This window comes from Elephas maximus, chromosome 16, assembly GCF_024166365.1.
Source record: "Elephas maximus indicus isolate mEleMax1 chromosome 16, mEleMax1 primary haplotype, whole genome shotgun sequence".
Classification (NCBI taxonomy): domain Eukaryota; kingdom Metazoa; phylum Chordata; class Mammalia; order Proboscidea; family Elephantidae; genus Elephas; species Elephas maximus.
Window position 1 is genome coordinate 54291545 of NC_064834.1, and position 13174 is coordinate 54304718.

Below are 13174 nucleotides of genomic sequence, written 5' to 3' on the forward strand. Positions count from 1 at the left end.
CAGTGGTTTTTAGTGTATTCACGAGGTTGTACAGCCATCAGAAATCTACCTAAGTCCAGAACATTTTCATTACCCCCAAAAGAAATCCTGTACCCTTTAGCCGTCACTCTGCATTTCTTCCTTCACCCAAGTCCCTGGCATCTGCTAATCTACTTTCTGTCTGTACGAATTTGCCTATTCTGGACATTTCATATAAACAGAGTTATACACTAGGTGGTCCTACGTGACTCGCTTCTTTCACTCAGTATAATGTTTTCAGGGTTCATCCGTGTAGCATGTATTAGTACTTCATTTGTTTTTATGGCTGAGTATTCCATTGTATGGATGTACCACATTTTATCTGTTCATCAGTTGATGGATATTTGACCTGGTTCCACTTCTTTAGCTATTATGAATAATACCACTGTGAACATTGGCATACAAGTTTTTATGTGGACTTAACGTTTTTACATTTTTGAGTGTATACCTAGCAGTGGAATTGCTGGGTCATGTTATGTATGGTATCTCAATGTTTAACCTCTAGAGGAACTGTTAAACTGTTTTGCAAAGTGGCTACACCATTTTACATTCCCACCAGTATTGTATGAGGGTTTTAATTTTTCACATCTTCACCAACACTTGTTATTGTCTGTCTTTTTAATTTCAGCCATCCCTAAGGGGTGTTAAATAGTATCTCATTGAGGTTTTGATTTGTATTTCTCTAATGACTAACGGGAAACTCTGGTGGCATAGTAGTTAAGTGCTATAGCTGCTAACCAAAAGTTCATCAGTTTGAATCCACCAGGTGCTCCTTGGAAACTCTATGGGGCAGTTCTACTCTGTCCTATAGGGTTGCTATGAGTCAGAATCAACGCGACGGCAATGAGTTTTAATGACTAATGATACTGAACATCTTTTCATGTGTCTATTGGCCATTTGTATAACTTCTTTGGAGAAGTATCTATTTAATCCTTTGCCCATTTTTTAATGGGGTTATTTGTCTTTTTATTGTTGAGCTATAAGAGTTCTTTACATATCCTGAATATAAGTCCCTTATTAGATACGTGATTTACAAGTATTTTCTCCCATTCTGTAGATTTTTTTTCACTTTCTTGATGGCATCCTTTGAGGCACAAACATATTTAATTTTGATGAAGTCCAATTTATCTTTTTTTTTTTGTCTTTTGTTGCTTGTGCTTTCGGTGTTTCTTAGTTCTTTTAAGGGCTCTTAAAGCTTAATATTATGTTAAGTCAAGAATGAACATTATTTAGGATAAGAATCCTTTTAACTTTTTTATTATGTGAAATTTAAACATATAGAAAAATAAAGAGAATGATATAATGAAACCCCATTACGCATCACCCAATTCAGCAGTATATTGACTCATGGCCAACCTTGTTTCAAATCTATAACCACACTCAACTCCATTCATCTCTAGTGACACTATTCTGCAGGAAGTTCCAGACTTCGTATCATGTCAGCCATAAATACTGAAGTTTGAATCTCTAAAAGATGATTCTGTCCCTCAGTAGAATCACCATACCATATCACACCTTACAAAATTGACAGTTCCTTAATGTTATAAAATAAGATCTTTTATGTGAGAGATCCAGGGGATGGACCCTCAAAACTGTTGCCCTGAGGTAATCTTTAAATGTTAAACCAAAAATAATGCCCTGAAGTCGTCTAATGCAACAACAGTTTAGCTTAACTAGTAAAGAATGCCTGCCTTGAGCATTACGCTCTTTTAAGAACCATCTACACACATAGGATCAAACTGACAACAACAACTCAAAAGATTAGATAGGAAACTTAGGGGGCAGTGAGTTTATATTAATGGAGGAAGAACAGTTCAGAAAAGGGGGTGAGAATGGTTGCACAACTTGAATGTAATCAGTGTCACTGAGTTGTTCACGTAGAAACTATTGAAATGCTGTATATTTTGCTGTGTATATTCTCAACAACAAAAAGATCCAGGGGTGAAATACTCTTAGAAAATGCAGCTAATTATCACTGTCTTCAGTAACTAACCCTCACTAAAATTTCCACTATTAAAAAAAAAAGAAGTTAGCCCCAACAAAATCCCTCAATTTTATGAGTGTCAAAAGTGTCCTTCCAACCCCAGTTTTCTTGTTTTTACTTGAACGGGTCAAGTGGTGAAGTTTTAATTACGTCAAACATTTTTTTTCCTCAGAACTTCCTTTGCCATTTTGTTTCACACACATATGCATTCCCAACCTCTGCCCAGTGTGTAAAGTGAAAGATTAACTTATGACTTTTGCCCTCAATTTCCAGTGTAGAGTGAATTTTTGGAAAAATCCTACTCTTATCTGAGATTGCACAAATGTTGGGAAAACGAAGAGACCCCGTCAGCATATTTTCCCCTTTTTCATCTCTCCGGGGGCGTAAGCCGTGTGTCTGTGTTCACTGCTTGGCTGACTATGCCTGTCCTTAAGGTACAGTATTGGTGATGCCGTAGCAGATGAGCAATGCTGCTGAGGGAGAAGTGAAACGTAGAATTTAGAGTCTGAAAGACACCGTAGAGGTAACGATGCTGTGAACAGGCGTTCAGTAAGAAAGGAGTCTGTGCTACCTGAAGGTGCAGCAGATTTGCGGTGGCGCAGGCTTCTTAACCATGGGAACCTTCAGAGGCTATGGAGTGCATGCGTTGTGAATCCCCAAAAGAGACACTAGATTTCTTTGACCACATGGGCCTTTTTTCACAGAAATGAAGCAGTCTCAGGGAAGTGCCAAAAGAAGAAATAGAAGGCTCAGAGAGGTTAAACAGTTGGCCCAAGGTAGTAGTAGATCAGGTGGTAGCATCTAGGTCTAGCATGCCGAGCCCTAATAGAGTCTAATTTAAAGGAAATTCTCCCCCTGGACATCGTTTACTAGGATTCCATGGGAATCCTTTTAGTCAGAAAGCCTAGGTTTAGTCTTTGGTCATTTTATGTTTTTTGGCCTTCAGTGTGCTGGCTGGCAAGTGGGGATAGTGATACTGGTCTAGCCATATCACCAGCTGGAACAACCAGGGTGGATGTGAAAGAAGTTTGTAAACCTTGAGTGCTGTGCAGGGATGATGATTTATAACTGGGTCTCTCGCTCTTTAGCTCTACTTTGCAATATTGAGCAGAACTGCCCAGCTCTTGGATCTTGAGCAAAGCAAAAGACCTTGGAGAACCTTTCTTAGATTGTATAAAGGAAGAACAGTGGATACAGGTGCAAAGATAGTGGCACCTGCTATTTTTTTTTTCTGGGTGTGACAGTGGCTGGTGCTGCCTTTTCTTGTTACTGTGATGGGGGGATGCTTTCTCAAAGGCACTTTTAGCTTTTTTCCCCTACACTTTTTTTTAGACACAGTAGCTTCTCTCTGCCCACTTGTTTTGCTCTAGTGCTTTCCTCTCGATTGGACCCCGGCCCAATGTATTTGTTTGTTTTAACAATATTTTATTTTATTTCTGGTGAAAATACACATAGGAAAATCCATTCCCTTTCAGCAGTGTCTACACATAACGATCAGTGACATTGATTACATTTTTCACATTGTGTCAATGCTCTTGTTTATTTCTGTTCTAATTGTTTCACTCCCATTGACTTAAACTCCCTGCTCCTCAACTTTCTCCTCTATGCTTTAGAATAGGTGTTGTCCATTTGGCCTTAAGGAGCCCTGGTGGCGCAATGGTTAAGTGCTCTGCTGTTAACTGGAAGGTTGGAGGCTCGAACCCACCAGTTGCTCTACATGAGAAAACACCTGACCATCTGCTCCTGTAAAGATTAGTACAGCCTAGGAAACTCTATAGAGCAGTTCTGCTCTGTCCTGTAGTGTTGTTATGTGTTGAAGTTGACTTGACAGCCGCACAACAACATTTGGTCTTATATAGTTTTTTAAAAGAACATGATACTCAAGGGTGACAGTCTTTACTCAAGATGTTTTTGAAGCAGGTTTACGTACTGCTGTCGTCCTGTTTGCCTCACTCTTTGTGGCCTGGGAGTACCGGGTTCAGGCTGTGGTCTGTGGTTAAGCATTATGTGATGAAACCGCCTGCATCTTTTGCATCTGGTATGACACCCTCTCCAGTCCTTTAGTCATCGTGTCACTTGGGGTATGGATGTGTGTGTTCCAGAAGTTCCCCCACTCCCTGCAACTCATGGGAGGTATAAAGTATCTTAATGTTTTCTTCTGGTGTTCTCAACCATGAAATCTTAGACCTAGGGTAGATTTGGTTACCAAATAGCCTAAAGGGGGAGGAGGCAATATTCGATTTACATAAGATCCAGGAAATGAGGGAAGGCATGGTGCCATGGGCTGTGTTTCCAGCCAGACCTTATGAAGTTTCACAGTTCTTCATCCAGAAAAAGTCAACTTCCAGGTGTTGGCTAATGGTGTGATCCGTTGAATGGAAGACAGACCCAGGAGCAGCTTCATCCTATTCCCCATAATAGGAAGATTACTGTAGGGGTTAGGTTATGTCCCCAGTCGACCTTGAGGAAGGGGATTTTGCTTTTGAGATGATTCAAGTGCCTTAAATTCCTCAGCTGAAAAATTAGAAATGTATAGATAAGACACACAGGAAGTTTCCCAATCTCTGCATCAAGCCTTCTGAGCTCGGGGTAATATTCAGGTGCTCTCCTGATGTCCCTTAGCTATTTGTCAGGTTTCTGTGGTCAGGAAAATGTCACCAGCACTAATGTGTCACTATCTTTTTAGTATCAAGTCTTCATCTCTTCATCCATGTAACAGTTTTTCTTGAGGGCCTGCTTTGTGCGAGGCATTGTTTGGTACTGTGAGGGACATAGAAGTGAGAGTTATGGATCTCGTTTATACTTTAGGTGAGGACATAGGCCTGAGAATAAGTAACTAAAACATAAGGTATGAAGTAAGTCTTTGCCAAGGTTCTGAGCACATAGGAAGAGTGAGTGGATTTTCCTGCAGAATCACAACCAAGACGATCTCTGTCTAGACAGCTCAGGTGACTGATGATCAGCTTACACCCAGAAGACTGGGAGCTGCTTTCAGGGGTTCAGAGTTGTAGTTAGTTGCTGTCAAGTCGGCCCCCAATGCGTGGTAACTCCACCTGCAGCGAAGGAAATCCTGCCTTGCTGTGCGCTTTCCCAGTGATCGATTGCTAATCAGACCATTGTGATCCATAGAGTTTTCACTGACTGATTTTTGGAAGTAGACTGCCAGGCCTTTCTTCCTAGTCTGCCTTGGTCTGGAAGCGCCGCTGAAGCCTAGTCAGCATTACAGCAACATGCAAGCTGGGTGGTGGCTGTGCATGAGGTGCATTAGTCAGGAATCACGCCTGGGTTTCCTGCATGGAAGGTGAGAGTTCTACTGCTGAACCACCAACATCAGAGCTGAGGTTCCTTTGATAAAACAGCTTTAACGTTAGCTCTTTCCTTGGGTCAGCCACCATCGTACCTACATTCCATATTCTCTTTATCTTGCCCGAAATTTGAATATAAGTGAAAAATGAAATCAGTTTGGGTGGAGACCTTGAAGCCTCATTTTTCTTAGTGGGGTTCCCTTTCCCAAGTTACATCTGGGTGTGTACCATGTAGTTGTTGTGACTTTCTGTTCATACTCTGATTTAGAGAGCAATTCAAGGGGGGGACATGAAATGTGTCTGGAGACAGCTCTGAGCTGTAGCTTGCTGGTGTTCATGTAATTCTTGGCTAATTGCCAGTTTGGTTTGGGTTGAACTGTTTCCAGGGTAGGAAAAGTGACCCTAGCATTTTGGTACAAAAGATAAACAAGGCTGCTGTTGTACTTGATGGAGCTAAAGTTGCAGATGGTGAGAGCCCATTAACCATCGGTGACAGCCGCTGTCAGGGGTGAGCTTCACAGGCCCCTGGACTCTCTGGGGATGGCAATAAAAACTGGCCCATGAAGGTAATAAATATTTGTGGAGTGATTGATTGTCAACAACAAAAGGATTTTCATGGGGGCTGGAGAGGCAAGAAAGGCAGAAACCTTGGAAAGCCCCTGGATGAGGGAAGCTATTGTGAACTGGGTTCAGCTTCTGCTACTTTAATTTCTCCCTTTTTAAAAGACTAGAGACCCTGGGTGATACAAATAGTTAACATGCTCTTCTGCTAACCAAAAGGTTGGAGGCTCGAGTCCACTCAGAGACACCTCAGAAGAAAGGCTGGTGACCTACTTCCAAAAAAATCAGCCATTGAAGACCCTATGGAGTACAGTTCTACTCTGACGTGGGTCACCATGAGTCAGAATCAACTCGATGGCAACTGGTTTATTTAAAAGACTGAGGCTGTGCCCTTGACATGGGTACTTCTCTCCACCTTTCCTCAGCACCCCCTTTCCCCCACAGTGGAACAAAATCAACTCCAGAGTTATCACATTTTAGCCCTGAATAGAATCAAATAAGCAAAAACAGGCACATAAGACACTTAGTGAAACAGGAATATCTGTTCTTGATACTTGTGGGGCTACTGCAGTAAAAGCGTGCTCATCCAACAAGTGCTTGGTAAGTACACATGAGTGTAGGGCTTCCACATTTTAGCTCCAGCCGATCTTTTCCTTTCCTTCTGCCCCTCTTGGTTCCATGCTTTCGTCCATGCTGGGGCCTGCCCCACCCAAATCTTGCATGCTGTTTTAATACTCATCTCTCGATAAAACTTTCTTGGCCATTCTTTCTCTCATCAGACTCCCCCTTCTTTGAGCCTTTCATGTACCAGTACCTACTGTTTCTCCTCCTCTTCCACATTTATTATAGAGCACCTTGTTTATTTCTGTATTTGCTTGCATTTTTCCCCAAAACTGGGTAATTAACTCCTCCAGGGCAAGTCAACTACTACATTTTTGTCATCTCCAGGGTACATCTTGGGTGGATGGCTGAGACTGTGAATATCAGGTCACAAATGAGAAGGGAATGGCAATTATAATTAATATCGAAATATTATCTCCATGTGTGTTCAAGGTGTTTTGGAGCCACCCAGGCCCAGTTAAGAAGCCGTGTGGCACAAAGGTTAAGCACTTGGCTGCTAACTGAAAGGATGGCAGTTCAAACCTACCCACGTACTCCACGGGAGAAGGACCTGGCGATCTGCTCCTGTAAAGATTATAGCCAAGAAAACCCTATGGGGCAGTTCTACTCTGTCACATGGGGTTGCTATGAGTCAGAATTAACTCAAAGGCACCTACAACAACAGGCCTGGTTGAATTGCCGGCCCCACTGCCTGCCAGGTGTGTGTCCTTCACTGAAGCTCGTTTTTCATCTGTAAAATAGGAGGTATCAACATATGTCCTAGTCTTCCCTCTGTGAAATGTATCATTTGATGTTTGGCAAGTGATTAAATGCTTTAGTTCAGGGCTGTTTGCCCAGCTATCTTCCTTGGAAGACTCAGTGATAAGAAAGCAACCACGGATTTTTATGGATACATTGTAGAAGAAAGAAGCCCTGTGACTTGTATTGCTTTGAGTCCTGCCCAGAAGCAGGGAGAGGAGCCTGTTTTCCTGCTTCGGTAGACCTGCCACATGCCTGCATTTGTCCAGCCCCAGGACACAGATAAGCCAGCATTCTTGGTTTCTGACAACTGAGCAATCGTTAGCATCAGATGCCTTTCAACTTGGCAAAGTTCTGCAAATCATCATCTGGGTTTGGAAGTCTTCCCATGGCATTCCCCAAAATAATTATTCTTGGATCCTTTTATTGATGCCCAGCCTCGTGTTCCTGACACGAGGACGTCTCAGTTTGTCTTTATTGTCGCATACACATTGGTTTGGGGATTGAATTAGTATTCCCTTTTTTTTTTGGAGTCAGAACTCTAATGCATTTAATTAAATTGAAATACATTTGTGCCCAGACCCGAGAAAGGTCTCTTACTCAGATATTCTGTCTGCCTATCAGCCTCTACTCAAAACTCCTGGAAGTAAAATGGCCCAGGTAGCTCCTACCCTAGGAGCCTGGCAGTTGCTGACCTGTTCTGAGAAGGCCCTCTTTATTCAGATCTCTTGATTGTGTAATTAGATACCCCTGGCCATCAGCTCTGGTCTCCTTGGGCCTCAGTCAGCCTGATGACATGGGTGGGTGTGGGAACAGTTCACCAGGTGCCTGAGATCAAGGTATGGAAAGATCTGTTCTCCTTGTTCCTTGTGTGCAGGGAACAGATGAGGACTTTTGGGCTTTCCCAGTCATTTACCTCACAGAACTCTGTCCTCTGAAGTGGGTCAAAACCGGAGTCCTGGGGCCAAAGGGCCCTGACTCCACACTCTAGGACACCACCATCAGGTCAAGTGTAAGTGGCAAAGTTCTTTTAAACAGGATTCTGAAGCACTGACCAGGGACATGTATGTCTGTTCAATATTCAGCTGACCCTCAATTGTTTTTTGATGTTTATTTTTCCCCTCTTATAACTTCTGGTCTGATATCCTGACCAGAAGGAATCCCTGGGTGATGCAAATGGTTAACACGCTCAGCTGCTAAGCCAAAGGTTGGAGGTTTGAGTCCACACAGAGGCACGTCGAAAGATAATCTCTAGACCTTGGTGACCTACTTCCAAAAAATCAGCCAGTGAAAATCCTATAGAGCAGAGTTGTACTCTGATATAAGTTGGATCAACTTGACAGCAACTGTGTTTTTTTGGTATTACATTAAAAGCCTTCGGAGCCAGAGACTTCTTTCAAATCCTTCTCTCCCATCCATAGCTCTGTGACCCTAGACACATTGCATAACCTCCATAAGCCTCAACTTCTGCAACAGAAAATAGTGACAGTTATGCCTACACCATAGAATTGTTGTACCATTAAATGAGATGCTGATTATATGGAGTTTCTAGCTCAGTCTGGCTCATTATTAGTGCTGAACAGGTATCTGTCTCCCGGACTCCCATCCCAGAATGTAATGACTATAAATGCATAGACTGCCTAGGAGAATGTTGCCAAAAGATACTTAAATAAATTAACTAGAGTGAAAGAATGTGAATTCCACTCTAGCCATGAACATATATGCTGTTGTAGTCTGTCTTCTTAAATAATAAGTTAATCAGAACCCAAAGGGTGATATTTTCAGCATTACCATCTTAGGGGGTGCTCTGAATTTGGGAGAAGGGGGCTAGGTCAGTGGAAGGATGTCTCAGACACTGTTTGGGACCATAAACAGTTGTTAATCTGTAACATTTTGGTAACATAATCCTGCTTGATTCTAGTGTAGTATGATGCTTCCTTTTTTTTTTAATTGGTGAATTCAGCATTGAATTTAATTCTACATTGGCAGGCAGGTGGCTAAAATTATCTGAAGAAGAATTTGATCTCTCTCCGGCCCCCAGTATGTGAGCATGGGTCACTTAACATAAGAACCCCTTTTTCAGGCTTTCAGAAATTGCTAACAATCACTTTGCCTCTTAAATCCCGAAACTACATTTGTTACTAGGTTGTGGTAACATATGCAGGGCATGACAAAGGTGAACTCACTTTCCTGGGAATGAGATGTGGTTTTTGTTTGCCACCTCAGCCTCCTTTTCTCCTCCCTCCCCACCTGTCTTAGTCATCTAGTGCTGCTGTAACAGAAATACCACAAGTGGATGGCTTTAACAAAGAGAGACTGGTTTTCTCACAGTCTGAGAGGGTAGAAGTCCAAATTCAGGGCACCAGCTCCAGGGAAAGGCGTTCTCTCTGTGTTGGCTCTGGAGGAAGGTCCTTGTCATCAATCTTCCCCTGGACTAGGAGCTTCTCTGAGAAGGAACCCTGGGTCCAAAGCATCTGCTCTGCCCCTGCTGCTTTCTTGGTGAGATGAGGTTACTCTCTGCTTGCTTCCCTTTCACCTCTTGTAAGATAAAAGGTGGTACAGGCCACACTCCAGGCAAACTCCCTTTACATTGGATCAGGGATGTGACCTTAGTAAGGGTGTTAAAATCCCACCCTAATCATAAAATTGCAATCACAAAATGGAGGACAACCACACAATATGGGAAATCATGGACTAACTAAGTTGACAGATTTTGGGGGGGACACAGTTCAGTCCATGACAACACCAAATCTCAGTGCTCAGTGGACATTAGTTAGCAAGGGGAAGTAGGTTAGTGAGAAGTCATTATCAGCAAGTGCTTTTCGAGAGTATATGATATGATGCTAGCTGTGATGGAGTCCTCACACTTTGAGTTAGGTGCTGCCTTGCATGCAGGAATTTATAATCTTGTAAGAAGATAAAGCAGACAAATGCTGATTAGAAACACTGTTTTGGGTGGTGTTGTTAGGTGCTGTTGAGTTGATTTTGACTCATAGGGACCCCATGACCCCATGTGACAAGAGTAGAACCGCCTCATAGGGTTTCCTAGACTTTATAGGAGCAGATTGCCAGGCCTTTCTCCCATGGAGCCACTAGGTGGGTTCAAACCCTCAGCCTTTTGGTTAGCAGCTGAACACTTAACCGTTGCACCACCAGGGCTCCTTGAGTGAAAAAAAGCAAACCCATTGCTAGCTGTCCAGTCAATTCAGACTGATAGTGACCCTGTAGGACAGAGTAGAACTGCCCCATAGGGTTTCCAAGGAGCAGCTGGTGGATTCAAACTGCCAACCTTTTGGATAGCAGCCAAGGTCTTTAAACCATCGCATCACCAGGGCTGCACAACAGGATGATTCGTTAGGGGGAAATCAGAAGGTTTATAATGCAATTTTGATCATTTAGTTTCAACTTTTACCAGTTTTTTTCCCCTAATAATTTTGTTGCAGTCCCCACTTCTTAAGAGATCATTGCTGGTAAATGTTTATAAAAGTGGAACATTCCCATAACCCATCAGAGCAAGGGCTTTGGGTATTTTGGTCATGATGCTATCCCCAATGCCTAGAACAGTGCCTGGGACACTGTAGGGGTTTCATAGGTGAGGAATGAATGAATGAATGCGTGTTTAGGCCATGACACTCTCCAGAGAACTGCAGGTGCCAGGCAGTGCTGTTTGGTAGGTTTAGACCAGAGTTGCCCATGTGGGCTGGAAAGAGAGGGCCTAAGGATGCTCTTTGCTGCCAGTTTGAGTCTCACAGTTAATAATGCTGCATGTGCTTTGTGATGGCCAGTGGTTGCCAGGGAGCCAGGGAAATGACAGGAGGGGAAAGCACCTCATTACTCTTCCCTGGGCATCTGTGCCTTGGTGTCCAGATCTGCCTGGGTGACATTTTGGCCTATTTGTGGGGGCAGTAGCAAGGTGTGCGATAGGTGATGTGGCCATGTCTTGAGAGTACATTTTTGCTGAAGAATGCTTGCCCGTCCCCAAACACCTGCAGCAGCAGAAGCCACTGCTCTGTGCACGTCACCCCTCTTCTCCAGCATAGCATTGAGGCCGTGAGCCTCGAGGAAATGGCTCAGCTGTCTTGGCACATTCATTTCCTTGTAAGGAAAGTCAGTGTGACCTTGACCGTCAGTGGGGGACCTGCAGCAAGCACATTGTGTCTGGCTGGGTTTACTTATGATTGGAAAGTACTTTTGGTAACTCACAGTGCTGTAAATGCTGTGCACTGTTAATTTATTGCCCTAGGTGGACATTATGGGCACTAATTTGCAAGAATCATTTCTTACTTACCTGGGTCATGCCCAGCACAGTGCCACTCCCATGGAGTCCTTTGATAAATACCATAGAAGGAAAATTGTTGCAGAAAATAAATTGGGGATACATTATTGTCTCTGAGTTGTAGAAAAAGATAACTAATTAATTTGCAGCCTAAGAAAATATTAGAAAGTCACTCTGGATTTATAAAGTACCTCTGAAGATCGAGCTCCCAAGAGCCATTTCTGCAAATACAAATCCAAACATGGACCTTTTGTCCTTTGCTAGTGTTGTCTTTGGTGGAGCATTCAGGCCTGGGGAGGGCTGCTGTGACCTGCGGTTAAGCGAGGGTGGCCAGAAGAGAGCTGGCTTCCACAATTGACTAGGAATAGTCAGATGAGGATGCCAGCCCCAAGACCTTGGCCTCTGGTGCAAAGCTTGCTGTGGAGAACCATTTTCATCATATGCTGAACTTGGAGAAGAAAGCACAACCAACCTTAAGGCGGTGAACTTCTCAGAAGCAAGGCCCATTACTGTCGAGTTCATTCCGAATCATATCAATCCTGTAAGACAGAGTAGAACTGCCCCATAGGGTTTCCAAGGCTGTATATCCTTACAGAAGCAGACTGCCACATCTTTCTCCTGTGGAGTGGCTGGTGGGTTCGAACCACCATCCTTTCAGTTAGCAACTGAGCGTTTTAACCAGTGCACCTCCAGGGCTCCTTCAGAAGCAAGAGTTGGTTTAAATATAGATGATCTGCTTTACTGGCAACTTGGAGGCAGTGGTGGGACTTGTTGTACCCTTTGTAAGATAAGTGAGGAAAGATGTTGGCACCTGTACATGCGCAGTGTGTTTATGAAATACAAACTCTCCTGTGGAAGCAAGGGCTCATGAGGTCAGCGTACAAGGTAGCACGTCCTACCTTCACTGGGGGAAAGGTGCCTCTCCAGGTCTTCTCTGCGAATTGCCCTGATCCCTAGAGAAAGGTGGGATAGCCAGGCCGAATGAACTGTTATTTATTGAGCACTGACTGGCACATTTTCCTCAAGGGGGTAGAAAAGTTTTCGTGCAAATGACAGTTACTGGACTTGATTTTCTTTCCCAAGGAGAAGAAACAATACCTCAGAATCTGGAGAGTCCAGTCTTAAAAGAAACGGAAGCTCTTTTCAGCCCTAGAGACTTGATTTATGTACCTGCCAGCTTGCTAAGAGCTGAGGGGAGCCCGTGGTAGCACATAGCAGCCCCTGCCCTTCTGCCCTCGCAGGCTAGAGCTCCGGTGGGCCCAGGGCTGGCAGTGTGAGTTTGCCGCACATCCTCCTCAGTATTCCGCGGCAGCTGTCTGAAGTTTTTTCTGCTGTGCCTGAAACTGATGTCATTTCCCCCTTGGCAGACAGCTTCGGCTCTGCTGCGTCTGAGATATGTCACGAGAAGGTGGGGGTGGGTCAGAGCCAGGCGGGGGGGAGTAGTGAGGAGAGCAGGAGGGCCAGTGCCTGCTTGGTCCCAGGACTCTGTTTACTTTCTCGTCTTTGCAAAGGAAGGCCGGTTAGCGGGAACTGCTGAGCACACCAGCCTCCTGCCTGGCGAAATGCTCATTAGCTGACCTTAACTTTTTAAGGCCCTTTGTTCCAAACGTTAGTGTGGCGATGCTCTTGCAGGATGCCTTTCCTTTTGGGTCTTAGACAGGTAATTCATGG

General features: G+C 43.8%; 1 protein-coding gene across 2 annotated transcripts in view; it reads left to right on the forward strand.

Annotated features, from left to right (window-relative positions):
• Nucleotides 1-13174, forward strand: part of WBP1L (WW domain binding protein 1 like) — a 66300-nt gene that overhangs the window by 10760 nt on the left and 42366 nt on the right. The window contains exon 1 of one of the 2 annotated variants that reach the window (XM_049854836.1): nt 1156-13163. The exons of the other annotated variant lie outside the window; for it this stretch is intronic. Within the exon in view, the coding sequence (XP_049710793.1) occupies nt 13137-13163 (27 nt within the window). The 5' untranslated portion in view covers nt 1156-13136. Of the gene's footprint in view, nt 1-1155; nt 13164-13174 lie in introns of those variants that run through there. 2 annotated transcript variants of the gene reach the window in all.